This window comes from Capricornis sumatraensis, chromosome 16 (genome assembly GCF_032405125.1).
Source record: "Capricornis sumatraensis isolate serow.1 chromosome 16, serow.2, whole genome shotgun sequence".
In the NCBI taxonomy this organism is placed as follows: domain Eukaryota; kingdom Metazoa; phylum Chordata; class Mammalia; order Artiodactyla; family Bovidae; genus Capricornis; species Capricornis sumatraensis.
The window spans coordinates 66,252,266-66,279,727 of NC_091084.1; the positions used below are offsets into that span (position 1 = coordinate 66,252,266).

General features: G+C 46.0%; 1 protein-coding gene across 5 annotated transcripts in view; it reads left to right on the forward strand.

Moving 5' to 3' along the window:
• The window catches only part of CD44 (CD44 molecule (IN blood group)), an 89,293-nt gene that overhangs the window by 18,136 nt on the left and 43,695 nt on the right, over nucleotides 1–27,462 (forward strand). For all 5 annotated transcript variants that reach the window (XM_068988283.1, XM_068988284.1, XM_068988285.1 and 2 more), the window contains exons 2-3: nucleotides 17,983–18,148; nucleotides 22,875–23,008. In XM_068988283.1, the coding sequence (XP_068844384.1) occupies nucleotides 17,983–18,148; nucleotides 22,875–23,008 (300 nt within the window). The remainder of the gene's footprint in view (nucleotides 1–17,982; nucleotides 18,149–22,874; nucleotides 23,009–27,462) is intronic.

The window sequence follows — 27,462 nt, forward strand, 5'->3', positions numbered from 1 at the left end:
CATCCTCAGAGTTGATGTTCCTGCCACCACCCTCTGTTGACTCCCCATGGATCAGACTTGCTTCAGGGAATCTAAATTAACTATTGAATTTTGTACGAATAATTGCTCTTTCATAAGCAGAAAAACTCCTTCCAAATATTAATAGTTTCTCTGAGTCCAAAACTCAAGGGTTCAACATCTTAACATTTTGATTAGTCCAAAGAGAGACAGGTGGGTTTTCTGGGCCAGTGTCCTGCCTCCATGCAGTGTGCTCATGAATCTAACAGCATGGAGGGAAACTCAGAATTTAAAAAATTATTTTTCCATTCCTTTTTATCACTTAAGTATCATTAAAGGATTTATAAGGACTGAATCCAGGGAAGAGAAACCCAGGGGATGTTTAATGTGGACCTCAAGAATGTGATGGTTTCTGACGCAGGAAGGGGGCCTTGCTTCTCAAAATCTAATGATGAAAGAGTGAGAGGAAATGGATTCTATCAAACTGAAATGATTTACGCTTTATTATGAGGGTGAATTTCCTGACTGCAAGGCCTGCTGAGCCTGGCCTGCTAGTTCTCTGTCTATCCTTCAGTTCTCAGCTGAAATGACAATGCCTCGGGGAGGCATGTCTTGGGGACAGCAGAAGCCTTGGGGAGGAAAGGCTTCCCTTTAAAGTGCAAGCGTTCAGCACCTTGCCCTTCTGATACTACATTTATCGTGCTGTGTTGTTGTTTTGTTGAAAGTTTGTCTTCTTCCTTGGACCACAGTCTACGTCGGGAAAATGACCTTGCTGACCTTTTTCAATGCCCTGGTCTCAGTGCCTAGCACAGTGCCCATGGGGGCACTGGATAAAATCTTGTTGAATGAATAGACTTGGAATTGGTCTGCTACTTTACTATTTGGTTGGATTTGTGCGATTGTGGCTTACCCTGGTAGATTCAGTTTGTGATGTCCAAATTCAGTTAAAAAAACAACTTTACATATGTATGTATCCATGTAGCTATTATGTATCTGTCTGTTCATCCATCCATGTATCTATCATATATGTCTATTATCTGTATCTATTTGTTGGTCTATGTACCTATCCATCCATGTATGTATCATCTATCTATTTTTCTATTTATTGGATTAAGAGACAAACTTCCTTAGAAAGCAAATGAGGGTTAGCAAACAGACCACATCTTTTCTCCTCCCTCTGTGACTGCGCACCACCCCAGTTGCCATTCCTCTTGGCTACCATCACCTAGATATAGTCTCTTCCATGGTTTTCTGCAAAGGCACCAAACAAAGGCTGAATATGTGCAATGTTCAGGATGGCTGTGAAAGACAAGGAGGAAACATGTTCTGCTGAGGGAGAGAAGAGATGGAGGAAGGCTTGGGGAGGCAAGCCTTGGGTATTCTAGATTCTTCTTACTGGGGACAGAGGGTGGGGCTCCCCATGGCTCTCTTGTGAAACTTGTTTGGGGGGCAGCTCTGTTTCCTTACCGAAAAACACCATCAGATAATCTCCAGCCTTCCTTAAAGACTGTTTCTCAGGGTAGAGGAAAGGTACCCTATTATCTGTTTGAGCTTCCTGTTATTTGTATTGCCCGGAAAGCTAAAGTCAACATCTACTTCTGTATTCTGCATTGTGTGCATTGTTAAAGCCTCTGGGAAACTCATCCAGTTTCTTCTCCAGATGAGCTTCCCAGACTCTCTGGAAGACATTTAGAAACAGGCGTCTCTTCAAATAGGCCATCAGAAAATAGTCTCTCTCAAAGTCAGGTTCTCTGTCTTCTAAAGGATACATTAGAGAATGCTTACTCATCATCCTTGTAGTTAGTAGGACTGACTGTCAGCTCAGCCTCTGGGCTAAGCACCGAGGTCAGGGATTCATGAGTGGGATCTGAGTCTGGTATCCCACTCTCAGAAAGCACTGTGGATACTGGAGTTCAATCTGGGTTTGAGTCCTGCATGCGTGCCGAGTTGCGTTAGTCATGTCCAACTCTTTGCAACCCTATGGACTGTAGCCCACTAGGTTCCTCTGTCCAAGGGGTTCTCCAGGCGAGAATACTGGAGTGGCTTGCCGTGCCCTCTTCCAGGGGATCTTCCCAACCCAGGAATCAAACCTGCATCTCCTGTGGCTCCTGCATAGCAGGCGGAATCTTGACCGCTGAGCCACCTGGAAGCGTGGGTTTGAGTCCTGCCCCTCATCAATTACGTGGCAATTGACAACACTCTGAACCTCAGTTTTCTTGTCTTTAAGGCAGAGTAATAATACCTAGGTGTAAGATTGTGTAAGGACTACCAGATTGTGTGTGGAGTAACTGACAGGACCAAGCATCCTCAGTGTCATCACTGTAGTATTAGACCCGGAACCTCTCCTTTCCTCATTCAGCCCAAACTTTGTTCCTGCTGCACTTGAGAAATGCTTCCAGCTGCCTTTGGAAGATGTTCATTCCATTTCTGGGCAAAATGTTAGTCAATAAGATCTCATTTAATTTGGTGGCAAGGGGACACCAAAGTGCTGACACCCACGTGCTTACTGGAACAACTGCTGCCAGGCAGACACGGCAGCCGGGGATGTTCCGGGAAGCTTGGCTATTGCAGAAGCTGGTGAAAGCGAGTCGGCCGACGCGCTCCAGGCCTGTCTTTACTTGCTTGATGACAGGCAGTCTCCAAGGCTGCTTGTCTCAGCAGGATCTGGCTCTTCCTGCCTTCAGTGCTGACAGTTGGCATGAGGAGGAGGAGATGGTATTTCCCTCCCTCTTGGGAAGCCCTCCTTTACCTGGTCTCAGAGTATAGAAAGACCCTCAGGGGCAACTTAATGCAGTAGCTTCCTTCTCATTCTGGAAATTTTGAAGTTCCTCAGGGTCCGCTGCTTCCCCCAGAAGCCCAGGCCTGGAATTTCCTGCTTGTGGAGGGGTTGGGGCTGGGGGACCAGCTTTTGAACACATGAAGTGCCCACCCTTCAATCATATTGGGATGTTCAATCCTCTTATCTCCCCCAAATACTTTAATTACCTTTAACTGCTTAGTTCTGTTCGCCTTTAAAGAAAGGAAGATCCGGCCCCTCCCCGCCGCACCTCAGAAGTGACTAAAACTTTGCATCTTTTGATAGGAGTGTTCGCCTTTGTGTCACACTCTCATTTTGCTTTTAGTGTCTTAAGAGTGTGGTTGCAGACTGCTGTTTGGGCGGAAACAAGACTATCAAAACACAAACAATTGCTTGTAGTATAAATACGTTATAAATCAGAACCCAGGGGTCCCCTTGATATCTGGGAGAGCTGGGGCTGGTCATGCAAGATGTTTTTTTTAATCTTCCTGTGGGAGAAGGAAAAAGATTGACATTTACTGAACACTTGTTATGAACCAAACTCAACGCTAATGCTTTCCCGTGAGTTTATTATCTAACTGCCATAAACCTCTCTTTGAGGTTTGCAGCAAATATCCATTCAGTAAATGAATGACTGCATTTCCTCAGAGCCATTTTATAGGCTGAGAAACTGAGACTCATAAAGATGAAGTAACTTGCCCAAGAAGGCTCTGCTCTCACGTGGTGGGGCTGAAATTCAATCCTCTCCCTCTAATACCACAGCAACGTTCCCACTCAGTCTTATGGGACCCATCCTATCCTCTCCATCTCCAGAACTGGAGGCCTTAAAGCTTCAAGGCATCTCCTTTTCCTGAGAATCTGGGTTTTTCTGGCTCCTTGAAAATGAACGGTCTTGAAACAGTTTAGTACTACGGAGAGTCATCTTTGGGAAAACAGGTGGAGCGAACCTCCCTCTTTGCTCTCTGTACTGGCAGCGGGACCTGTGAGACCACCAGAGATCAGGAAGTCAATTAAGAGTGGGCGTCTCGACTTCCAGGGGTGCAGGTGGGATCTGCTCGAAAGCACCTCACTGGAGGATTGTCTCACAGCTAAAGAATGGTCTGAGTTGGCCCGCGATGCTGAAATTTGCTACAGGGAGCACTGGGGCTGTTTGTAATAATTTAGGAGTAGTCTCTCTAAGGGAATCCGCGATCCTGGCTGTGCTGCTCTTAATTGAAACCATTCTCTCCTGCCGACTTCGATGGGGCAGGTTCTACTAGTCTCTGTGGGCTGGAAGGCGTTTAGTTGGTGTAATCGGAGAGCAGGATGCTGGTAACACTCTTGTTTTGTCTATTATTTCTTTTTGTTGGCCGCTCCAGCCTGCTTGATGCACACCACTGCCGCCTTGATTCCAGAGGGAAATACCACAACCCTGCAGGCAACAGGGAGCCACTCGGGTTTAGAGAACAAGTTTAAAAGAAACGTAGACCTGTCCTTCTAAAGGCAGAGCGTTGGGTTGGCCAAAGGACCTAGAGACTACCAAAGCCAACTTCTTCCTGGGTCTGATAAAGAAACTGAAGCCTTACTGATGAGTACTGGTGGCTTATTAGTGAGAAGTCAAACTGCAGATCCCAGGTCACTGGACTCTAATGTATTTCCCACAAAACTAAAGAAACATCTATTGGGCACCATACTATGAATCAGACATCACAGATATAAAGATGAACAAGGAATGGTCCTAATGGAACCCATTTTGATTCTATGGGTTAGTATCACTTGAGGCAGACTTCTTCCAAGAGTAGTGTTTTATAAGTAGTGTCTGTCTATCCATCTATCCATTCATCTATCTGATGACTTCTCCTTCCTTCCTTCCTTCCTTCATTCCTTCCTTCCTTTCTGCTTTTCCCTCTTCCTTCTTTCTTTCCTTCCTATCTGTCAATTGCACATATTGTATAGAGCGGGGGCTTGTGTATCTGAATAATTAGGCTCCTGACTCCTAACTGGGAGTCTTGAGTGGCTGTTACCGGTGATACAGTGAATGGCTGGCCAGTTTATCAAGAATTGTCAGAGCAGGAGGCTCTTAGCCTTAAATACACTTTAGTCTTTGAGGTGATTGTCTAATATTAATCAAATCCCAGCCACTTTACTAAGCGTCAGGTACTTTGCCACCTATTTCAAGTGTGTGTCTTCATTTACACTTAAAAGCACCCCATGAGGGAGTTGCTGCCTTTTCTTTAGTAAGGAAGAAATGAGGCCGAAAGGTTAAGAAAACATGGTGTGCCTGATGTTCCACAGGACCCCAAGCTGGGCTTTGGACTCAAGTCTCTCTAATGTGAAAGACTATGAACTTGGCTGCTGTACCGTCTTACAATACCATGGGGGTGATTGCTCCATCACCCTAGTATCTGTAAACTCCGAGAGGCTGAAGATGCTGGGAGATTCTTGTAAGCCTTCAGGGCTGGTGCGTGGACTTAGCACAGTTGCAGTCTGATGGGCTTGCTCTGTCACGCTGATTTGCCTCCTTCGAGTTCAGGCAAAGACCCAGAATGGGTGTCTGCAGCCCACTTCCATCAACTCGGTACCCAGCTAATGGCTCAAGTGGACACCGAAGCTGGCTCATTCAGTTGCCTTGGCCTTTGCCTTCCAAGTCTCCCGTGTTTATCTTAAGTCCACATTCTAGGGACATCTCGTCATGGACCCTGGAAGGCAAAGATGAATTCCAAATATGATTTAATCTCTCTCTGTTTGTGTATAGGTATTTTCTTTTGTCAGGTATCTGATCTCACCAAGAGCCCCATAATAAATAAGGAAAATATACCCAACAGCTTCATAAAAGAGTGAGCCTCAGACCACACAGACTGCCAGAAGAGGCAGCCTGTTCATCTTTTATTTTCGTGTAGTACCATCGCTACCCCAGACTGCCTTATTTATATTCTCTGCATTTCCCTGTATGGCTGTCTTGTTTCCCCACACTAGTGCATAAGCTCTTTTAGGGCAGGGACCTTGTGTGTCCTCAGCTGCCAGGGTTGTATCTTCTAGAAAGGGCTTTGAATGTATGCCTTGCACCATGCCCTAGGGAGACCAATAGTGACCTGAGAGGCACAGATTTCGTAGGAAGAGTTCTTGTCATCCTCATCCTAGAGCTTCTAGGATGCCCCTCAAATGTCCATGGTGAAAAGAGTTTAGGCCTTCACCCAGGTGTGGTCTCTTTCTGTGTCCAGTGACCGTTTATTTGAAGGAAAATCCAGATCTTATTTTCTTTGACAGCTTGGCAGAAGGGTCATTTGTAACCTTCTCTATTTCCAAGCCTCCTGGCTTTTTTGTGTGAGCCATGTTCCTTAAGAGCAGGAAGTTATGTTTGGCCCACTCCGGCGATGCATGAAATGGTAAAGATTTTGGTCCAAACTCTGTGGCTTGAGTCGGATTTAAAAGCTTGTCAGGAATGAGTTCTCTGGAGCCTGGCATTTGCATCTGGCATCTGTGGTTACAGATGAGATTTCAGAGATTGAAAGCTCAGGAAGAGGTGTGAATTACAAGCTCTTAGCTCACAGGGCAGTTGGAACTGTACTGATCCTAGAAATCTTCTGGCCCAGATTTTTAAAAATAGCCCCATGATCCAGCGTCTCCCCTTGTAGGGTCTCTGTTTTGAAACATTTGTATTAATCCTTTTTTTTTTTTTTTTGGTAAATTCTTTTTCCCCCGAACTTTTTTTTTTGATTGGAGTGTAATTTCTTTACAATGTTGTGTTAGTTTCTGTTGTACAACTAAGTGAACCTGTTACATGGATACATATATTCCCTCCCTCTTGGACTTCCTTCCACCACCCGCCCTCCCCCCAATCCCAACCATCTAGGTCATCACAGAGCACAGAGCTGAGCTCCTTGTGTTATGTAGCAGCTTCCCAATAGCTATCTGTTTTACAGATGGTAGTGTATATATCGGAGAAGGCGATGGCACCCCACTCCAGTACTCTTGCCTGGAAAATCCCATGGACGGAGGAGCCTGGTAGGCTGCAGTCCATGGGGTCGCGAAGAGTCGGACACGACTGAGCGACTTCACTTTCACTTTTCACTTTCATGCATTGGAGAAGGAAATGGCAACCCACTCCAGTGTTCTTGCCTGGAGAATCCCAGGGACGGGGGAGCCTGGGGGGCTGCCGTCTATGGGGTTGCACAGAGTCGGACACGACTGAAGTGACTTAGCAGCAGCAGCAGCAGCAGTGTATATGTGATTCTAATCTCTCAGTTCATCCTACCCTTCCCTTCTCTGTGTCCATATATCCATTCTTTATGTGTGCGTCTCTATTCCTGCCCTGCAAATAGGTTCATTGGTACCGTTTTTTTTCTAGATTCCACAAACATGTATTAATATATGATATTTGTTTTTATCTTTCTGACTTACTTCACTCTGTATGACAGATTCTAGGTCCATCCACATCTCTGCAAAGGACTCAATTTTGTTCCTTTTTATGGCTAAGTAATGTTCCAAAAGCATCTGGAGAATGAATAATGGTCAGATTCTTGAACTGCGAAGGAGACTGTGATTCACATGGGTGCACACACACCGCTCTTCACTTTAGCATCTGATAGAGGGAGAGAGAGAGAAACGTAATCTATGAGAGGAGAGAATGACTGAGTCACAGAAACACGACCTGATTTCCAAGCCCTCGTAATTTAAAATCGGTGGAAATCCAGAATTCTCCTTGGTCACTTTAATACTTGTTGTTATCAGTACATACTTTTGTAGCTGCATCAGTTCACTGCTGTTGTATTTGAAGAGGAAAGGGGCAACCTAAAGGCCTGGTTCTTGTTCTATCTCAAACCATGTAAAGGTGGCAGGCTGCCTGACCCCTTAACAGTGCAAACTTGGACAAATTGTTTTCTTCTTTTTGGATATCATAAGAGTCTGTATTCCAAGTACCAAAATTCAGAAATAAGAAAAACAGGTAAAATGTCAACAATTAAATATTAAAATGCCAATTAATTAAATGTTTAATTTGACGTAATTAACTTATAGAGGCAACTTACATTTAATTATATAAATAAATGAATAGGAAAAGAACAGGTTTCTTAACCTCTCTAAATGGTAGTTTTCTTATCTGTAATAAGGTCTGATCAACAATTGTCCTTATATCATACATTTATTGTGGGAATTAAATGAGACAATCAGTGGGAAGCACTTAGCACACAGTAGGTGCTCCATTCTTGGTAATATGGCAGAGAAGCCCAGCCAGAGGTCCAGCAGTAGGACCTGTCCCAGCCACACCCAACAGGGTCCTTGCATTTCCAGCCCCCAGTGTGAGAGTCTCTGTGCCCCACGCAGAGGAGGGTGGCTTTGGTAAACGCCTAAACTAACTCATGTCAGAGACCAGGTATAATTCCGTCGTTTGACTTGTGACCATGCCAGTTTCATAGTCGAATGTTGAGTCAGTTGTGCTCTGAACCTCACCTGTTTGATCTGCAAAATGGGGTTGATGATTTGACCTCTCAAAGCCGTTCTGAGGATCCCATGGTAGGACATGATTACCACACCTAGATTAATGTTCAACACCAAAAAGCCGCTCCATAGATTCCAGAATCTTCTCTTCATCCGTTGAAAGGATGCTGGGAGAGATAGGGTCAAGGAATTCAAATCCAAGTTGGAGATACCCCAGACTGGGCAGTCCTGCTGGGCTCTGTGGGAATTGGTGCTGGCCTTCTGTTCCCCTCAGCCTGGATGGCTCTGCCTTGGAGGACAGCAGCTTCACCTCAGTTTCTGGATCTGTCAAGCCGCTCTAGTCCATTGCTGATCAGCTCCCATCACTGTAGATTAGGTTTGGAAAGGCAGACTTAGCTATCTTCTCTCCAACCTTTAAGGAGAACTTTACATTGCAAAGCATTTTTATTCTTGAGACTGATGAGAGCATTTTTTTTTTTTTAATTACTAAGCTTGGATCACTTTTAAAGCATTTTATGCAATGTGTTTGATTTGGGCCGCAGCCTTCAGGCTTCAGAGCCTTGTACTAATGACTTAGTGCTCTGACCCTCCGCTTCCACATCTGTCACAGGGGTGACTAACCCTCTTAGGATGCTTTGGAGCCCCTGGCACACAGCATGCCTTGCCAAGCAGTGGTTATCATTGCTATTATGGGCCCCTACTGCAGTGGTTTCCTGAGTGTTCCATGCAGTTTCTTAGAAAGCATTGTGGAGGGTATCAGGACCTTGGTGGTGTGGGGTGGGGGCTGGGCAAGAATGAGCTGCTGTTGGATCCAGGGTCTTGGGTCTGCCCCTTCATCCTCACTCCAGCTCTCACGGAAGCAGTTCTGCTTTCCTCCATTCTTAAATATTGTGGTTCTGCCTAAGACATCATTGGGAGGAGAAGGGAAGGGAAAGTATGAAAACCATCACCCTTCTGTCTGAATGCTGCCACTTTTCCCCTTTGCTGGCTGACACCCAAGATGGAAAGGGCAGAACCACGGATAATGGGGAAAATCAGAATACCTCGAAAATCTGAGTTGAGGTCTGGGTTTTATTCAAATTCTGTAAGACTTAGGAGTCTCTGAATCTCTTGCTCCTTAGCTTCTTCATCTGTAAAATGGGGCCATAGTACCTACCTGATGGGCCTCACAGGGCTGCCTTTGGATGTAGAAATGCTTCATAACTGGAGATGGAAAGACCCCACCATAGTGATATGACTGACACCTGCTTGTGCTTTGATCCGCCTGTTCTGCTGGGGTTGGAGCCTGTATGCATTTTAATCAATGTTAGATTTTTGAAAAGTGTTGAGATGTTCATATCACCCCAGGTGTGCATCTGGCTCCCCCCTGCTTTATCCTACTAGCTCAAGCATTTCCTAACTCCTCCCTTCGTCCTGGGAGGCAGGAAGTTTAGGCGTGAACCAGAAATCGAGAGTGATTTATTCAAGGTCACACAGCTCATAATGAGTAAGATTTAGGCTAGAACCCCTTCGCCCCTCTCCCAGATGGGGCCCTACGGGTCATCTGTGTGTCAGTGACTCACTAACCACCCCGAAAAGCAGCTATTATCCGTGAGTGACAGTCTCAGCCCACCTCAGCTCTCATGAAGTGTGCTGTGCTTAGTTGGTCAGTCATGTCTGACTCTTTGCAACCCCATGGACTGAACCCCGCCAGGCACATCTGTCCATGGGGTTCTGCAGGCAAGAATACTGACATGGGTTGACACGCCCTCCTCCAAGGGATCTTCCCAACCCAAGGGATTGAACCCAGGTCTCCTGTACTGCAGGCGATTCTGTATTGTGTGAGCCATCAGGGAAGCCCAAGAATACTGGAGTGGATCTTCCTGACCCAGGAATCGAACTAGGGTCTCCTGCATTGTAGGCGGATTCTTTACCAGCTGAGCTACCAGGGAAGCCCCTCGTGAAGTACTCCCCTCAAAATAAAACCAGCCAGTTCCTCAAAGATCTGGCTCCAGACCTGAACCAGAGCTGTACCTGAACTAGATAGGTGATATAACTGTAACTACCCACCCCCTCGCCACCAAAGTATATATAGGTATGAAATAAAGTAGGACCTCTTTTTTCTTTTCTGCTTGCAACAGGAAAAACCCCATGTGGGCTCCTGAGATACTTTCTCATTTGTTTTTAACCACATCCTGGGTTTGTGTTAGTCAGTCTGTTAAACAGATATGATCCAAAAAAGAAGAAAACAGAAGAAAACAAAGGTCTTCCAGAGCCGAGCATTTTCTGGTTGCCATGGCGACATGTAGGGGTACACGCTGTGGTTTCTCTCCCTCAGCTGTCTTCCCGGAGACTCGTTCATCAAAACCACTTAGCCTCGCAGAATTGGGTACAGAGGTGACAGTTCTGGGACACACTCTCCTTGGCCAGAAAGACTGTTGGATCCAGGATCAGGAGTGGGGACCTAAACAGACCTTCCCACCCTCTCCTCTCCCCCAGTTCCCATCCTTCCACCAGGAGGCAGGGGTGGAGGCTCTTTCTTTAGACTCTGTACAAACAAGCTAAGAGCTTCATGGGGTTGGTCCTTGGGAGGCCTAGACTGAAGGGTCAGGGCAGTGGCTGAGAGCCCCTGCACTTTCCTCTGACAGAGCGGATGTGATAGGTCCTGGTTGGTTCAGTGTTGCCTGCCATGACAGGCTCCTTGGACAAGAGGCTGAGAGGCCAGAGGATAGAGTCAGGCGCCAAGAAATTGGGGTGCATTTCCCTTCTGAGCGCCAAGAGATGAAAAGCTGAGTTGAAAGCCACCCAGGACACATTCTGGAGGAAATTCTCTGGGGATGATGGTGTATGAGTATTTTCTCTGCTCATTAAACCCTCGCCCGCCTCCAGGGCAATTCCGGGAGAGACTGAGTCACCCAAGCCTCATGGTCTGCCCGGGGCAGCCAAAGGCGATTCGGCCACTGAGCGTGATTTTGGCATGGTTCAGAAGGGGATGCTGAACAATAGACCCTTTCATCAGGCGCCCATCACATGGGCATCAGGGGATGGGGGCGAGAGATGTGGGGCAGCAGGAATGCTGCCAGCCTTCTGGACTGGCAGACCTGGGTGGCAGCAGGGGCTGTAATTGCCAGGAAGACTCCTAGATGGAAACTTCTGGGCTTTGAAGACATTAAACAATCACAATGAAGAACAGAATGGTTTCTTCATGTCCCATTGACACTGTGGACTGTGGCCTTTATTGGAACAGCTTGCTCAGGCCTCTTATAAAAGCAAGTTCAGTAGTTAGAGCTCTGGACAGGGGGTCCGAAATCTAGCAGTTTTGGACCCCGGAGGTCCTGCTTCTCTCACAACTGGCTAGGGGGCCATGCTCAGTCATTGTGGATTTTTGTTTCCTCTTGTGTCTCCTGAGAATTTGGTTAGCTGCTCCCTATTATCCCGCCTGGCTTTAAACACAGGTGATCCAATTAGCAATAATGCTTTTTTAAAAAATTGACCTTTTCTCTCCCTAGTTCTGATCAGAATCAGTTCGATTAGATTTGTGAGTTGCATAACCTTTTCCAGACATGAACTCAGCAAATCAGAAGATAGAAAGAGGATCCTGGCTAACTCATGATAAACGGTATAAAGGTGAAAATGTGGAGAGCCCACAGGTGCTTTTGTCTTGCATGTGATTGACTCCAGGAGTTTGATGGAGTGAATGGAGTGTCATGACCCAGCTGGAATGGCCTGGTCTGTTGAAATTTGTAGGCTGGTCATCAGATATCTCAAAATGTCACAGGGACAGCCTGTGGTCTGGCATCCCAGTCCTAGGCCAACCTGTCTTCATTCTGCCCTGCCTGACTTCTGCCAGAGTCCTCCGACTGTAAAGGGCAGAAGGGGCCTGAGGCTGCAGCTGGGGTTGGAGCCTTTGATCTTCAAGGGGATGACGGGAAGAGGACAAGTAGGATGAGAAAGAGGAAGCCAGCCTTCTGTTGGGGAAAGTCAGCAAACACAGGGACCTCCTTGGCATCTTTGCCTCGGGGACAGGGTGTAAGTTCCATTAGTGCAGGTCTTCCCACTGACATCTTCCCAAGCTCTTAGGAGAAGTGCCTTTTAAGCCTCTGGTCCAGAATCAAGAGACCTGTGATCTTAAAATAATACTTGAGCGTATTAGCTCAAATTCCTCTCTGCAGAGCCCTCTTTTAATTCTCACCTCTCTGCACCTTACAAACCACGTGGAGAAGAAGTAGGTTTCCTGTAGCTCAGCATCTGTCCCACGCATGAGGTGCCGCTTAACACTGCATTGTGATCAGCCAGACTGCCCAATCGGAAATCTGGTCTGCTGGGCCCTGGCTCACGTCATTCTTGTCTTCTCAAAGAATCAGTTCCCTTCCATGTCAAATGGGGCTAATAAAAGTGCCTGCCATATACCACCACTGCTGTGAGAATTAAATGAAATTTTAGGTGTAAAATATTAAAAACCTCATAGGGGTCCAATTAGGCGCTGGATGAACGTTTGCAGTTACTATCATGGCCATGAAAAGTGCACAAGTCACTCAGTCGCACGAAGTGGCCTTCTCCCAGTCTTTAAGAAGACCAGCTTCCCCAGACTCACAGCCTACTCTGGTGGGACCAAATCAGGAAACAAAAATCTCATTCTGCCTTAATGCTGCCTCACCCTTTCTGAGGAGATGACGGAAGGGGCCAGGCCCATCTAGGTGGCGCCTGTTGGAAAACACACTAGTTCATTGGGGGCCATCTGGAGAAGTCTGGCTCAGAGAACTAAGCCTCTGGGCACAGCATGACTGCAGATGGTCTCCCGGGGTCTGCATGTGGGGTGCCCCGTGTGTGTCCTCAAGACATCTCAGGAGATCCGGCCTCAAGGGTCCCTATGACAGGATGCAAAAAGGCCTTGCTCATCTTGGAGAGGATGACTGTGAAGTCCAGGCAGACAACACTGGCTACAGAGCTGAAAGATGGTCTCTGCAACGTTTGCTTTCAGGGAAAACAGCATAAGTTCTCAGAAGCAAACGCTTCAAGACATTTGAAATATCTACTGGGGAATTCTCAACCAGGGCCAGCTGCTGATTCTTTTAGACACGATGCGGGGAGTGGACCTGAGACGTGTTTTGTTTGTAGCTCACACAATCTGTTTGTCCTGGGGGGAAGTGGGGAAGCATTTCCTCCCTTCATTTGTTCCATGGGTGCCTACCTCTATGGTACTGCACAGGGTCCTGGGGAGAGACGCAGTCACTGCTCCCAGGAAGCCCACAAGGAAGTTCCGAAATTTTAGAATCCTGGAATTTCTCATTAATGAAGAAACCTTAAAGGAAGATCCCCTGGAAGAGGGCATGGCAGCCCACTCCAGTATTCTTGCCTGGAGAATCCCATGGAAAGAGAAGCTTGGTGGGCTATAGTCCATGGGGTCGCAAAGAGTCGGACACAACTGAGTGACTAACACTTTCACTTGAAAGATAATAATTTCTTATCATTATTTACCTATTTCTGTCATAGACATCTTTGAGAAACTAATGGAAACCCAGGGATGCTGTCTCCAGCGAAACACCTACACACGTGTACACGCTTGCATGCATATGCGTGCAGATACATAGATACGTACATATACACAGAATCTTGCATATAAGTAATTTCACAGGTTTATAGACCCCTGAAGACCCGCTCATGAGAACTTCTTGTCCCTCAGCCCTGCTGGTCAGCTGTGTGACATCCGTTCTCCCACGCTACTCACCTCCGAGGAAAGTCTGGAGACCCTCAGAGGCTAGTTGGGTAAAGATTACACAGAGTGGTACTCTCAGAAGAGGCTGTGATTTTCTTCCACTTGTGAAGCGACTGGAGCAAACCAAGAAGCTACTCATCTCAGGCCCTAAGCAAGATTTTGAAATGTGCTGGGGTGATTTTACTAGAAAGATCTATTTTTCTTGATGTGAGTCTTAGTGAAAAATATAGGCAAGATTAATAGTGTTATGGATCAGCTTTGGTTTATCCAAAAACAAATATACCTAGAACCCCACAGAATTGGTGTCATAGCCCAGGAGTTGGAACCCTGACTCCCCAGCTTGGGTAACTTTGGACACATTATTTAATTTGTTTGTGCCTCAGTTTCTTTCTCTCTAAAATGGGCTTGGCAGTAGTACCTATTCCATAGCACTTTTGTGAGAATTAATTTAGCTGAAGTAGATCACCCACCTAATGAGTATAAAACACCCATTGGCTCTAATTAAGTGCCAGACGTCATACGGAGTGTTTGACATGCTTTGTCTCATTTCACGGTCCCACAAACCCCGATGGCACTGTCATCCCATCAAGGAGAAGGCTGAGTGTCAGAGAGGTTAAGGAACTATCTATCTGTGTAACCCAGAGCTAGTAGCAATGTCAGGACTTGAAGCCAGGGTATATCTTGGGTATATCTCCTGTAAGTTGAACTACAAGGCTTCAATGTGAGTTGGTGCCGGGGAGTGGATTACACAGGTCTCTTGGTGAGCATGTTTTTTTGTGGTCTTCCCGACAGGCCACTGATAGAGCCCTTCCCACATGGGCAGTGAGATCCCTGGGTGCCGGGCCCATGGTTCCTCTGTCCTCCTGGCAACCGCATCATAACAAACACTCTTCCTCCTTCAGACGCCACCCTGAATCTGAAAGTGGCCTCCAACCATTAGTGTTACCCATCAGATCTCTCAGAGGGAGGAACATGGGATCACTCCTTTATTTCATGATTTATTGGAGACCAGAGGGTCCAGCGGAAAGCAATCTTGATTCATGTCCAGCTGGACAGGCTTATTGGAGAGATGCATTTGGCCATTTACTATTAGGCCCTTGAGTCACGGCAGCTCCTGGATCACAGAGATCTCTGTTTATCCAGAGCGATGCCCAGATATCTGGGGAGTCCTGCCTCGCTACAGGTGTTGGCAGTGTGGCCATTGCCAGGGACACAGGAGGCTGTCCTGTGATTTGTGGTCCATGGCTCCTCATGCCTCAGCCTTGCTCTAACTTAAACCTTGGGATATTTCTGGCTCTACATGGGGGAGGTTGAGAGTGCATAAAATGTTTTGTAAATTAGGTTTAGAAGTAGTGGCCTGGTGGTTAATCCTGTGGTCTCTTGGTGCCCAGACTGGCTGGGTTTGAATCCTAGCTCCATCGTTATGAGTTCTGTGAACCTGGGCACGTTTCTTCCCCTCTCTGTGCCTCAGTTTCTGTATCTGGAAAGTGGGGACAATAATATTACCTACTGTATACGGATAAAATAAGTTGCTGCTAAGTCGCTTCAGTCATGTCTGACTCTGTGCGACCCTGTAGATGGCAGCCTACCAGGCTCCTCTGTCCTTGGGATTCTCCAGGCAAGAACGCTGGAGTAGGGTGCTATTTCCTTCTCCAATGCATGAAAGTGAAAAGTGAAAGTGAAGTCTCAGTCGTGTCCGACTCTTCGCTACCCCATGGACTGCAGCCTACCAGGCTCCTCCGTCCATGGGAGTTTCCAGGCAAGAGTACTGGAGTGGGTTGCCATTGCCTTCTCCATAAAATGAGTTAATACTTGTCAAATGGGTAGAAAAATGTCTGGCCTATACATCATAAGTGCACAATGTGTGTTAACAGCTATTATTGCAGTTAGTATTACTAATACCCTTTGGGGGTAGTAATTTCTGCTTGTGTAAGTGTTAAGGAAGTGTTGGAAAGTCTTCATACATTTTGAAGACTTAACGGATACACAGCCCTGAAAGGCTTGGTCCTTTTTAAGGCATGAGGGACCCAGAGGGGAGGAATGTGAATACTCTTGACCTGAAATGAAGGTTTTGGAACCATCTTTGGAATTCCCAGATGGCTGAATGCCATCAGGGCTAGGATAGGACCTTTTTTATGTGTGAGATTAAGATGAATATAAGCTGTGGAATCCTCACATTGCATAGAATTTCTTCATTCATCCAGCAGTCCCTTTCCTGAGATCTACTGCACGCCCTGTTTAATCTTCGTGTTTCTAGGAAGGCTGAAGCTAGATTTTATCCATGCTTTCCTGTCTTGGCTGACCATAAGCACACACCACACACGCTCACTATTCTCACGCACATGTAGAGACACCCTCACACTTACGTGTGTGTTGTCTATCAAGGGAGGTTGTTTGCTCCTCGTGGAACTCAAGAGATTTTATTCACAAGTATCAATCTGAATGGTTCCTTTCGTATTTGCATATTCTACATGCCAGGTGGCAAACTCAAATTTATGTTAATAACACAGAAACTGCCATTTAGCTCCAAGCCACCGTCCATGCCTCAGACTTTATATTTAACCTGGGAGTGACGGCAGCCACCCGGCTGCATGCTGACGGCCACGCCCTGCCTCTCCTGGCATCTGCTGAGATCTCTCCTAACAGTCTCACCTCCAAGAAGCTGATTGGGAGGCTTTGTTTCTCTTTTGTAAGCTACACACAGAGGGCCTCCGGAAGGATAGTCAACCAGCGCAACAGTTTCTCTTGGCAAAGATTGGCCAACCGAAGCCAAAGCTGAAAATGTCAGTAAAAACAAACAGGATTTCAAAAGCGCCTTGTCCGTTCCTCTCCTCTGTGCTCCTCTAGCCTCATCAGCCAAGCGTTGTGTGAGTGGCTTCCGAAGGACACCATTAGACCAGAAAGGAAATCCCCCAAACACGTTTGCTCCATCTCACCTAGTTCTGACACTTTTTTAAAAGCACCTCTGCACTGATGAAACAAAAGAAAACCACTTGATACTGCCTTATGTCTTCTCAAAGCTCCATTTCTTCTTTCACTATGTTCAGAATCGAGAAAGATTGTGGAGAGGTTTCACAGTTCTCTTATCATCTCGGTTTGTACTTTGTCAGACACTGTTTTCTCGTGGTTGGAAGCTACTTCCTGCTCAGAAAGGAGAGAGCACTTGTTGTCCTTACAGTTCCATTAACACCGATCCTGTCTTCGTCATTAGGTCACAGTTGTTCAGGTGTATCCCTCCAGAGTGAAGACTGGCTCTAATGACACGAAAGGATTCCTGAGCACACGGGAATAAGTGGATCAGAGTGTGGGTTTTGATGTTAAACAGACCTGAGATGGAATTCCAGCTCTGCCACTTAATTGCTGGGTGACTTTGGGAAGTCATTTCCTTTTTCTCAGCTCCAGTTTCTTCACCTATGAATAATATGTATATAACTTACCTATAAGTCACCTCGCAGGGTTCTTGAAAGATGATGCCACACAGAACCCCAAAGAAACTAGGTACCCAGGGACACTGCAGTCACAGGCATCCCCACCCTGGCTATCAGCTCGGAACTGTATTGCTGAAACAGAACAGCTGGGATTCAGGAAGGCAGCTACAGGCTCTGGACAGCAATCCTCACTTCCTTGGGCAGCTCACTTTTCTGAGCCTCAGTTTTCTCAATGATGTGCTCAGTCGCTCAGTCGTGTCTCTCTGTGGTCCCATGGACTGTAGCCAGCCGGGCTCCTCTGTTCATGGTATTCTCCAGGCAAGAATACTGGAGTGGGTTGCCGTTTCCTCCTCCAGGAGATCTTCCCAACCTAACGATCGAACTCAGGTCTCTTGTCTCCTGTGTTGGCAGCTGGGTTCTTTATCACTAGCACCACCTGGACAAAATGTACAGGTGGTGCTCCTTTCCTGTGTTTTATCTCAGATTTAAGCATGAGGCAGCAATGCTTTGACATGCTGCAGTGAAGGTGGAAGGCTCTGGCCAGTAGGGAAGATTATTTGGCTTTGCAATGAGGCTACTCTAAAACAAAGTTCTTACCCTTTCCAAATGATGGATGCAAAACAATCTAACTGTTTCTTTTCATCCCACAGATCTGAATATAACCTGCCGATATGCAGGCGTATTCCACGTGGAGAAGAATGGTCGCTACAGCATCTCCAAGACTGAGGCTGCCGACCTCTGCAAGGCCTTCAATAGCACGCTGCCCACCATGGCCCAGATGGAGGCGGCCCGGAGCATAGGGTTTGAGACCTGCAGGTAAGGGACCAGCACCCGCCTACGCCCCAACTAAGCCCACTGAGGAAGGCAAGCTGCCTGGGTCCAGGGGGCGGGGCTTAGACCCGGAAGCGTCCCCTCTGACACCTGAATGGTTGGTTGCCTGAAGAGTCGGCCCCACCCATGAATTTGGGCAAGTCAATCTGGAACCAGTATGACTACTAAAATTTAAGGCCAGCTAAAGACATCTTTGTGAGTCACAGCGGGGTTTCCCAGGGGAGGCTTTAAAGGTCGTAGGTTGGAATCCACTTGCTTGAACCCTCCTGTCAACAGTGTGCACTCTGGGCTTTGAAGAAGCCGGCAATATCATTGTCAGAACCACAAGAAATTGAAAAACCAAGTAACTGTTTAAGATAAGTCCGTGCCTGGTGGAGCCTTGACCCTGTAGACTTGGCTGAAGCAGGTTTTTCAAACTATTTTTCTCTCTTTTGATCTTGATTCTCTTCTGTGTTGCTCTGATTTGGGAGAAAAGGGCATGAAAATTATTAAGATGTATATTATTACAAGTGATTGCAAAGCAGTGAGAGGAGTTGAAGGAGGCCTCCTGAGCTCCTCCTACCGGACCTCGCGGTGCTCAGGGGGCAGTCCTTAGGTCCTTTTGCTCAAGGATGTTCACAGCAGCCTCGCCTGTGTGTGCACACTCAGCTGCTCAGTCATGTCTGACTCTTTGCGACCCCATGGACTGTAGGCTGCCAGGCTGCTCTGTCCTTGGAATTTTCCAGGCGAGAATACTGGAGTGGGTAGCCAGGGGATTCTTCTCACACAGGGATTGAACCTGCATCTCTTGCGTCTCCTGCGTTGGTAGGTGGACTCTTTACCACTGAGCCACTTGGGCAGCCCTCAGAGCAGGCATGGCCCTTATTTTCTGAATTTTTTTTATGGCCCTGTGGTAAGTGGTGCACATTAAGAGCAAGCAGTGGTGACCACTGTGGTGAGGTGTTTGCGTTTGGTTTGTTTTCATGAGAAGAAGCCTAGGGAATCTGGACAACTTCGGTCCGAAGTTTCCGCCCCATCCTGCAGCCGCCCCTCTGTACTTCTGCAATGTGAGGTTAGGTAACACGGTTCTCTTCTCATTAACATGCTCACATACAAACCCAGGCTGCTTTTTACAAAGTCACGCTGCAGAACTCTTTGGAAACCATTCAATGTAAGCTAAGTGCATCTATCTCCTGTCCTTGGGTAAGGCACCTGTAGTCTGGGTGGGAACTGAGACTCTGAGGAAAATGAACTGAGCCTGATGAGGAAAATGAAGCATCTTTTCAGTTTTTCTAATATGGTGACTGCTAGCCACGCTTGGCTAGTGATATCTAATTAAAATTAAATAAAATAAAAACTTTAGCTCTTGGTGGCACTATGTTTCAAGTGTCTAATTAGCCACAAATGCCTGGCAGCTGCTTTATCAGACAACTGAGATTATAGAGTGTTTCTATTTCACAGAAAGTTCTATTGAGCAGCTTTGCTCTGAAGCGAAGAGCAGATGTGTGCAGACATCTGTGTTCCAGCAGGGTCTGCTGCTAAGTCACTTCAGTCGTATCCGACTCTGTGCAACCCCATAGGTGGCAGCCCACCAAGGCTCCCCCATCCCTGGGATTCTCCAGGGAAGAACTCCGGAATGTTTTACCATTTCCTTCTCCAATGCGTGAAAGTGAAGTCCCTCAGTCATGTCCGACCCTCAGCGACCCCACAGACCGCAGCCTACCAGGCTCCTCCGTCCATGGGATTTTCCAGGCAAGAGTACTGAAGTGGGGTGCCATAGCCTTCTCTGCAGCAGGGTCTGGGAGAATATAAAAGGAGCAGATAGCTCAGGTAGCTTCTGAACTTGAGGTGTAGGCTGCAATGCAGGAAAGTTAATTAGCATGTCCATTTATTCTATTCCTAAGGCTAATTATTTAAATATGGCCCTGACTAGGCCAGTGGCCTAAGAAAGTGGATTTTGTAAGCTGAATTTTGATTGTGAAATGCAGGCAAGGCAAACTTATGAAATACGGAAATGTTCTTATATGCTGAGAACAAGGGGAGTTCTTACTGTGCCCAGTGGCCAATCGTCCAACCCTTAGATGCTGGACAAAGGGCTTCTCAGGGGATTCAGTGGTAGAGACTATGCCTGCCAGTGCAGGAGACACGAGTTTGATCCCTGGGTTGGGAAGATCCCCTAGAGGAAGAAATGGCAACCTACTCCAGTATTCTTGCCTGGACAAGAATGGACAGAGGAGCCTGCAGGCTACAGTCCATGGATTGCAAAGTATTGAACATGACTTAATTGACTGAGCACAGCACAGACCCCAGCTCATCTGTGGGTATCCCTGTCTTAATCCTCAGACTGCACCAGGAGTTAGTTGTATGACTCCACTTTGCAAAGTAAGCAACTGAGGCTTAGTTCTGCAGCCTGTCCTGGGCCACATCACTTGCATGGGGAGGAGTCTAGACTCCAGGCCAGCTTCTGAGCCCAGGGCAAGATTTAATGACCCAGCCCTCCTGAAGAACTGAGAGCAAAAGAGAGATGAAAGTCTGCTCCATGGATGGATTTGCTGAGTATTTCTTTTCTTCCTGGGAACAGCAACCTACTCATGTAGTGTGTGTGCATGTGTGCTAAGTTGACTCATGTAGTATACACACATAAAAGTTTTAATATCCCTAACTGATGGACAGGGTGACATATAAAACCTACAGTCAACACAATGTGGTAAAAACTTAGGAATAATTTACAGAGGGAATTGTAACTGCTAGAATGTCAGTGTTATACGGACTAGCAGAATGTGATGGGAGTAAAATGGGGAGTGGGCTCACCAGGAGTTTTATTATTTAAAAAAGACAAAGAAAAACTGTGCCAAAGAAATCTATCGTTCTACCCATAGCTGGTTCTAAGTGTTGCAAAATGTATTTCCATAATTTCACTCAGGTATCTATGAATCAGATACCTGCCATAGGACAGATGGGAGAGTCTCACAGGTGATGGGAAAACCTTAGCAGCTACTGTCTTCAGTCTGCCCCACCCTGATTAGTTGGGATCCTCAGATACATGGAATTAATATTTAATTGTACCTCCCCACCCCCCTGCAAGCTCTGGAGTCTATGGAGAAACCAGTCTGGCCATGCAGATGAGGAATTAGTCATGTCAGCCTTTGCAGTTTAGACATGATGAGTTCAAGGTGCTTAGAAATTTCAGACTCACAGCCATTTCTGTGGGTCTTGCAGGACGATGCAATACATACTGTCGCCCCTGGCGGGAAAGATTGAAGGGATTTGGGCATTGCATTTTCAAAAGCCTGTTGGATTTAGTGCTGTCCTTTTCCCTTGCAAATGGTATTTTCTCAGCCCACACCTCATTTTTTGAAGCATTTTACATTTGAGAGAAATCATGCGGTAAGTATTCAACCACCAGGATGCTAGTCAGAGGTTGGGTACTGTATGTTGTATCTGAAAAGGATACAATTGTTTTCTCCAGCATGCTCCCAGAAACACCATGATGGGATGGAGGAGTTTAAGCACTTCTCTGACTGTTGTTTCTGGAAAATTCCTGAGCTAATGAGGCTTTGCTACTACTTAATCATTAGTGGCAAAAGTTGCTCAGTCATGTCTGACTGTTTGCAACCCCATAGACTATACAATCCATGGAATTCTCCAGACCAGAATACTGGAGTGGGTAGCCTTTCCCTTCTCCAGGGGAGCTTCCCAACCCAGGGATCGAACCCAGGTCTCCCGCATTGCAGGTGAATTCTTTACCAGCTGAGCCACCAGGGAAGCCCAAGAATACTGGAGTGGGTAGCCTATCCCTTCTCCAACGGATCTTCCCAACCCAGGAATTGAACTAGGGTCTCCTGCATTGCAGGTGGATTCTTTACCAACTGAGCTATGAGGGAAACCCATTAATCATTAGTACTCGCATTTTAATGACCATCAATTTACTTCCACTGGCAGTGGAATCATGCTTGAGATGTTCATGGGACAAGAGGCATTGTATCTGGCATATATTAATTAATAAAGTGGCCCAGTGGGTACAGAATCTGCCTGCAGTGCAGAAGACTCAGGTTCAATCCCTGGGTTGGGAAAATCCCCTGGAGAAGGAAATGACAACCCACTGCAGTATTTTTGCTTGGAGAATTCCATGGCCAGAGGAGCCTGGCTACAGTCCATGGGGTTGCAAAGAATCAGACACGACTGAGCGACTTTCACAAATTTAGAACAATGAAGTCTGGAATGAAGGAATCGCAAAAAAAGATGAGACCAGGAAAGAAGAGGAAGATAGATATGGGAAGGATATCGGTTTGCGATTTATGAACTGAGATGAAAAGCCACCTAGTTCCCAACTGATGGGAGCCAGTAGTTTTCTGTATTTTCTGGCAAATAGGAAGGTAATGGCAGGCCAGAGTGGATCTCACATGGTAAAGGGGTCATTTTATCTGACTTTGGCTTCCCTCTGCTCATTCAGACTGATTGCTGATCACAGATTTCAATGGCAATGGATCGATTTTTTTAAAAATTTTACAGAGCTCCAAGAAAATCACTTTGTCAGCCTTGTTGGTCCCTTTCACTGTCCCTCTGTTGTTGTTTTTGGCTTTTGTGTAACTCAGTTGTTGAAAACTCTGACATGCCTAGGGGTGGGTGAGCAGAAGGAGGTTTTGTACTGCATGAAACAGCCTTGGATGGGATTTTATGAAGTCCCTAATTACACTGTTGCAGGTGGATGACCTCTGGTTTTCTTTTGCAGGTACGGGTTCATAGACGGGCATGTGGTGATTCCCCGGATCCACCCCAATTCCATCTGTGCTGCGAACAACACAGGGGTGTACATCCTCACATCCAACACCTCCCAGTATGACACGTACTGCTTCAATGCTTCAGGTTGGTCCCAAGTGGGTCGGCTTTAAGTCCTGGGCAGCTTTTGGCCAGCCAGCCTTCAGCAGCATGGCTGACAGTCTCGGCTTCAGTGGGGATGCATGCAGCCTCCATTCACATAACAGATGCTTGATGCATATTTCATCAGTAGTAAAAAAGAGTCCTGTCTCCAGGGTGCTTACCTGCTATGTTGGAGAGGCCAACAGTAAGCAAATAAATATGAAATCACTTTCATGAAGTCAGACAGTGACAAGTGTTGTAAAAAAAAAGCAGAGCAAGGGACTCCAGAGTGCTAGGGGTGCTTTTCTTCTGAGAAGATAATCAGAGAGAGTGCCCATGAGGAGGTGGGTGTGGGAGAGCCCTGATGGGAGCGAGGGAAGGAAGCCACGGCGTGGTGGACAGCCGTGCACAGCCAGGTCCGTGGGAGCGTCAGGACACGTGCTGACAATGGCAAAGAGACATAAGAGATGCAGGTTCGATCCCTGGGTGGAGAAGATTCCCTGGAGGAGGGCACAGCAATCCAGTTTGCTTGGAGAATTCCGTGGACAGAGGAGCCTGGTCCGCCAGGCTATAGGGTCTGCAGTCTATAGGGTCACAAAGAGTCGGACACGACTAAAGCGACTTAGCAGGCACGCACAGGCCAGTTACCACTGAGACTTTTCTCCCTGCCTTTCTTTTTGCCCATAGGGTTGGGCTCATCTTCAGAGAAGGGAGTGAACAGTACTGATGAACCTTCCTCTACTTTGGGGAGGTTAGTTCCATTGAAAAGTTTGAGAAGTCCTGGGGGATATTGCTTGCCAAAGTAGCTGCAGTAAAGTTCAAAGCAATGGGTTTCATTTTCTTGTATCCAAATTTACTCAATATGTTAGAGTGCTTTTTATCAATTTTCTGTATGTTTTAGTGATCAATGACACACGTTCAGTATTGTGCTGGGCAGAGTAGAGTGAGAAGGAACCAGAGGCCATCTTTCTTGTCTCCAGAGTTAATCTTGTCGAAGTCATGAGATGAAAAATAAAGGAGCTAGAGAAGAATGTTTATCTAAGGAGAAATACGTTCTAAATGTCTTGGATTAGAGTTGGATGATGATGAGGGTGTTAAGTGGATGACAGATGTTGATAACCTTCTGCTCTGTGCCAGGGATCACATTGGAAAGATCCTTGAATCCATCTGAGCCTGAGACCGCTCAGCAGGTGGTCAGGGCCCAGTGATGTGATCCTCCTTGCAAACTTGCCACAGGGACCAAAGCCAGCCCCATCTTAGCAGATACCTTCCATAAGCTTAAAACGTTGGCAGTATTTTTTGTAAAACATGGCCTGTGGTTGACAAATGAAAATACAGCAGGCCCTGGAAAGGCTTCATGGTGTTTATTGCCTCTTTTCTCATTGGTCAGGCTCAGCACTGGTGACTTCTGTGTTAATACAGAAAACTGACCTGAATTAGTTCATTTTTGAAGTTTACTTTCAGTAAAATGCCCTTTTCTCTTTGGAAAGGAGAAATTTAGGGGCAAGATTCTACATTCATCTGTTTATTTATTCATTTATTTAACAAGTATGTACTGGGCACTCAGGAAGCTGTCTGTCCATCTGTCACTGAGTGATTGGTTAGACTGAATAATTAACATTTCTCTTGGCTATTTTGGTATAGTGGAGGCAAGGTTTATGAGATGCAATGTATCAGGAGGCTCACTTCAGAGTCTTTCTAACAAATCCTTCAGTTCAAGGAAACTCCACAGGCTTGATTCTTTCAGCAGTGTGATGCTCATTAAACAGAATGAAAGGCTGTCCAATGAGGCCCTGTATCTGACATGGGAACATGAATGTATTGCACATTTGGGTCACCATCCATCTTAGTATGCCTGCCAGATTTGATATTCTTTATAAAAGTTAGGGTGAATTGGAGCATGAAGGGACTCCATTCTAACAAATGCACTAATCATTTGCAAAACTGCCTTATTGGTTTTGACATCATGCTTCATTCTCTTGCAACTTTATTCCTGGAAATTTCCAGTGCACTACTGTTACCTACAATTGTCTTTGAATTTGGGGGAGGTGGTGTTGGAGAAGACTCTTGAGAGTCCCTTAGACTGTAGGGAGATCCAACCAGTCCATTCTAAAGGAGATCAGCCCTGGGTGTTCTTTGGAAGGAATGATGCTAAAGCTGAAACTCCAGTACCTTGGCCACCTCATGTGAAGAGTTGACTCATTGGAAAAGACTCTGATGCTGGAAGGGATTGGGGGAAGGAGGAAAAGAGGACGACCGAGGATGAGATGGCTGGATGGCATCACCGACTCGATGGACGTGAGTTTGAGTGAGCTCCGGGAGTTGGTGATGGACAGGGAGGCCTGGCGTGCTGCGATTCATGGGATCGCAAAGAGTCAGACACGACTGAGTGACTGAACTGAACTGAACTGATTCCATCCTTGACATTAAGAAGTCATAATCCTGTTTCTGGGTTTGTGTAACATAACAGTTAAATCAGAAACATCTCATGGGTCAGGTCAGTTTCTGGTGGTGTCCCCAAAATAGATCCTGTAGATACTTTGCAGGATCTCCCAGGTTGGCTGTTTGTCCTGATTTTCAAATGAGGGAATCACTGGGAATTTTTTGGAAACAGCAAAAGTCTAAAGAAATACTATTATTGTCTCCCATGATCTGCAGATTCCTCAAAAGCAGACAGAAATGTTCATCTTTTGCTCCTTGTTTATTCTGTGATCCGTCATATGTGCTGAGTTAATGCTTAAAATGAATAAAAGAACTGATAGGCCTGAAACTTCCTTTCGTTAATTCTTAGCCATTCAGGGTTGATAAGAATGTTTCTTGACTTGTTTGTATTTGCAGACCATTTGTGGGGGGGAGTTAATATCTTAGATACGTTTACCAGAAGAATGGACTGTAAGAAAATTATATTGGTGGTTTTTTTTTTCCCCCATTCATTCAACAAAGATTTTGGTGCCTCTCTAGCCCCATGATACATAAATGTTCTTGGCAAGAAAGATAAAGTTACTGCTTATCTTGTGGAATTTCCATATTTCTATGGAGGTGGCTGGGTGGCAGGGGGTAGGGGATAGGAGATGTTCTATGAACAGCCATCAAGTAAAATGAACAGGACAGTTTCAGCTAGTGGTGAGCAAGAAGACATGAGAGAGAACAACGCTGCAGTGGTGATGGGTGTTGGGGGTGGTGAGGGGCTAGCTTAGACTGGAGTATGAGGAATGACCTTACCAAGGAAATGACATTCTCTTTGAAGAGTCTCTCTTCTGAGAAATCTTTTAATCAGCCCTTGCAAGAATGGCTATTTTTAAAACCTGCTTTTCTCTGGTTGAGTGTATAAAGCTGCCAGGTGTTTCCATTATGATGGCAAAGGATAGGCAAGTAAAGGGCACCATGCCCTTTATATGTGGGAAAATATGCTCCTAGGAACTGGAGAGCAAGCAAACTCTGCTTTGTTCGACTTGTGTGTTTGTCTAAGTCATAAATACCCAGTGATTTATGGCAGGACATTCAAAATACTTGTGATAATAGGCTCCTTTGTAATAGCAGTTTGCCTGCCTGCCTCCCTCTGTCCATCCATCCTTCCTTCCATCGATCCATCGATCCATCCATCCATTCACCCATCCATCCATTTATCCATCCATCCATCCATCCATCTACCAACCATCCACCCATTTCTTTGTTCTGTCCTCTTTTCCAAGAAACAATTCTAGAAGAAACTAACCTAAGAAATCAGTTTTCCATTTCATTAGTTAAAGCACGTGCACACACACACACACACACACACCCACACACACACACAAGTATAAAAACTATAATACACAACTGAATCCAGCCTTCCTGTAACAGCGAAGCCAGCTTAAAGCTCTCTGAGTTTTTAGAGCTTAACCAAGGTCCAGTTACGGAATAGAGCATTTAAGCAGGAATGGAACTGTTGGTTAAAGCATTCTACAGGCTCCCTACAGTGCTCAAGGGATGGCTGGCAGGGGGAAACTTTCAGAGTTTGCTTTCAAAGGGCATTAGACAGTGCTTCTCAAAGAGCTGCTCTCATAACATCTGTGGGTGATCAGGTAGGCCCAGCGTACAGTCAGAAATTGTTATTCCCAAAGAAGGGAGGAAGTAGAAGGTAAATGGAAGGGAGAAGAAAAGGAAGTCAGAAGTGTCTGTGATGATATAAGCCAAAACAGAAGCCTCAGAAAATATTCCGGGCACCTGGACCAAAGGTGGACAACCTCGGAAGCTATACAGTTAGAAGTATTTTATTCAGAATAGGCACTTAGGGGATTAGTTAAATGCATTAACAATACATTAATAAAAAGAAAAAGATTGGTTTTTTAAAAAAACATTCCTACAAAGTAAGTTCTGTGTGGATTATTATAGTCTTTAGAGTCTCATGCTGTTCGTGCTGATAAGTATTTGATTGCATTTGCCAGCCATGTTTTCCCATTGTTTCTGCAGATTATTGGGGT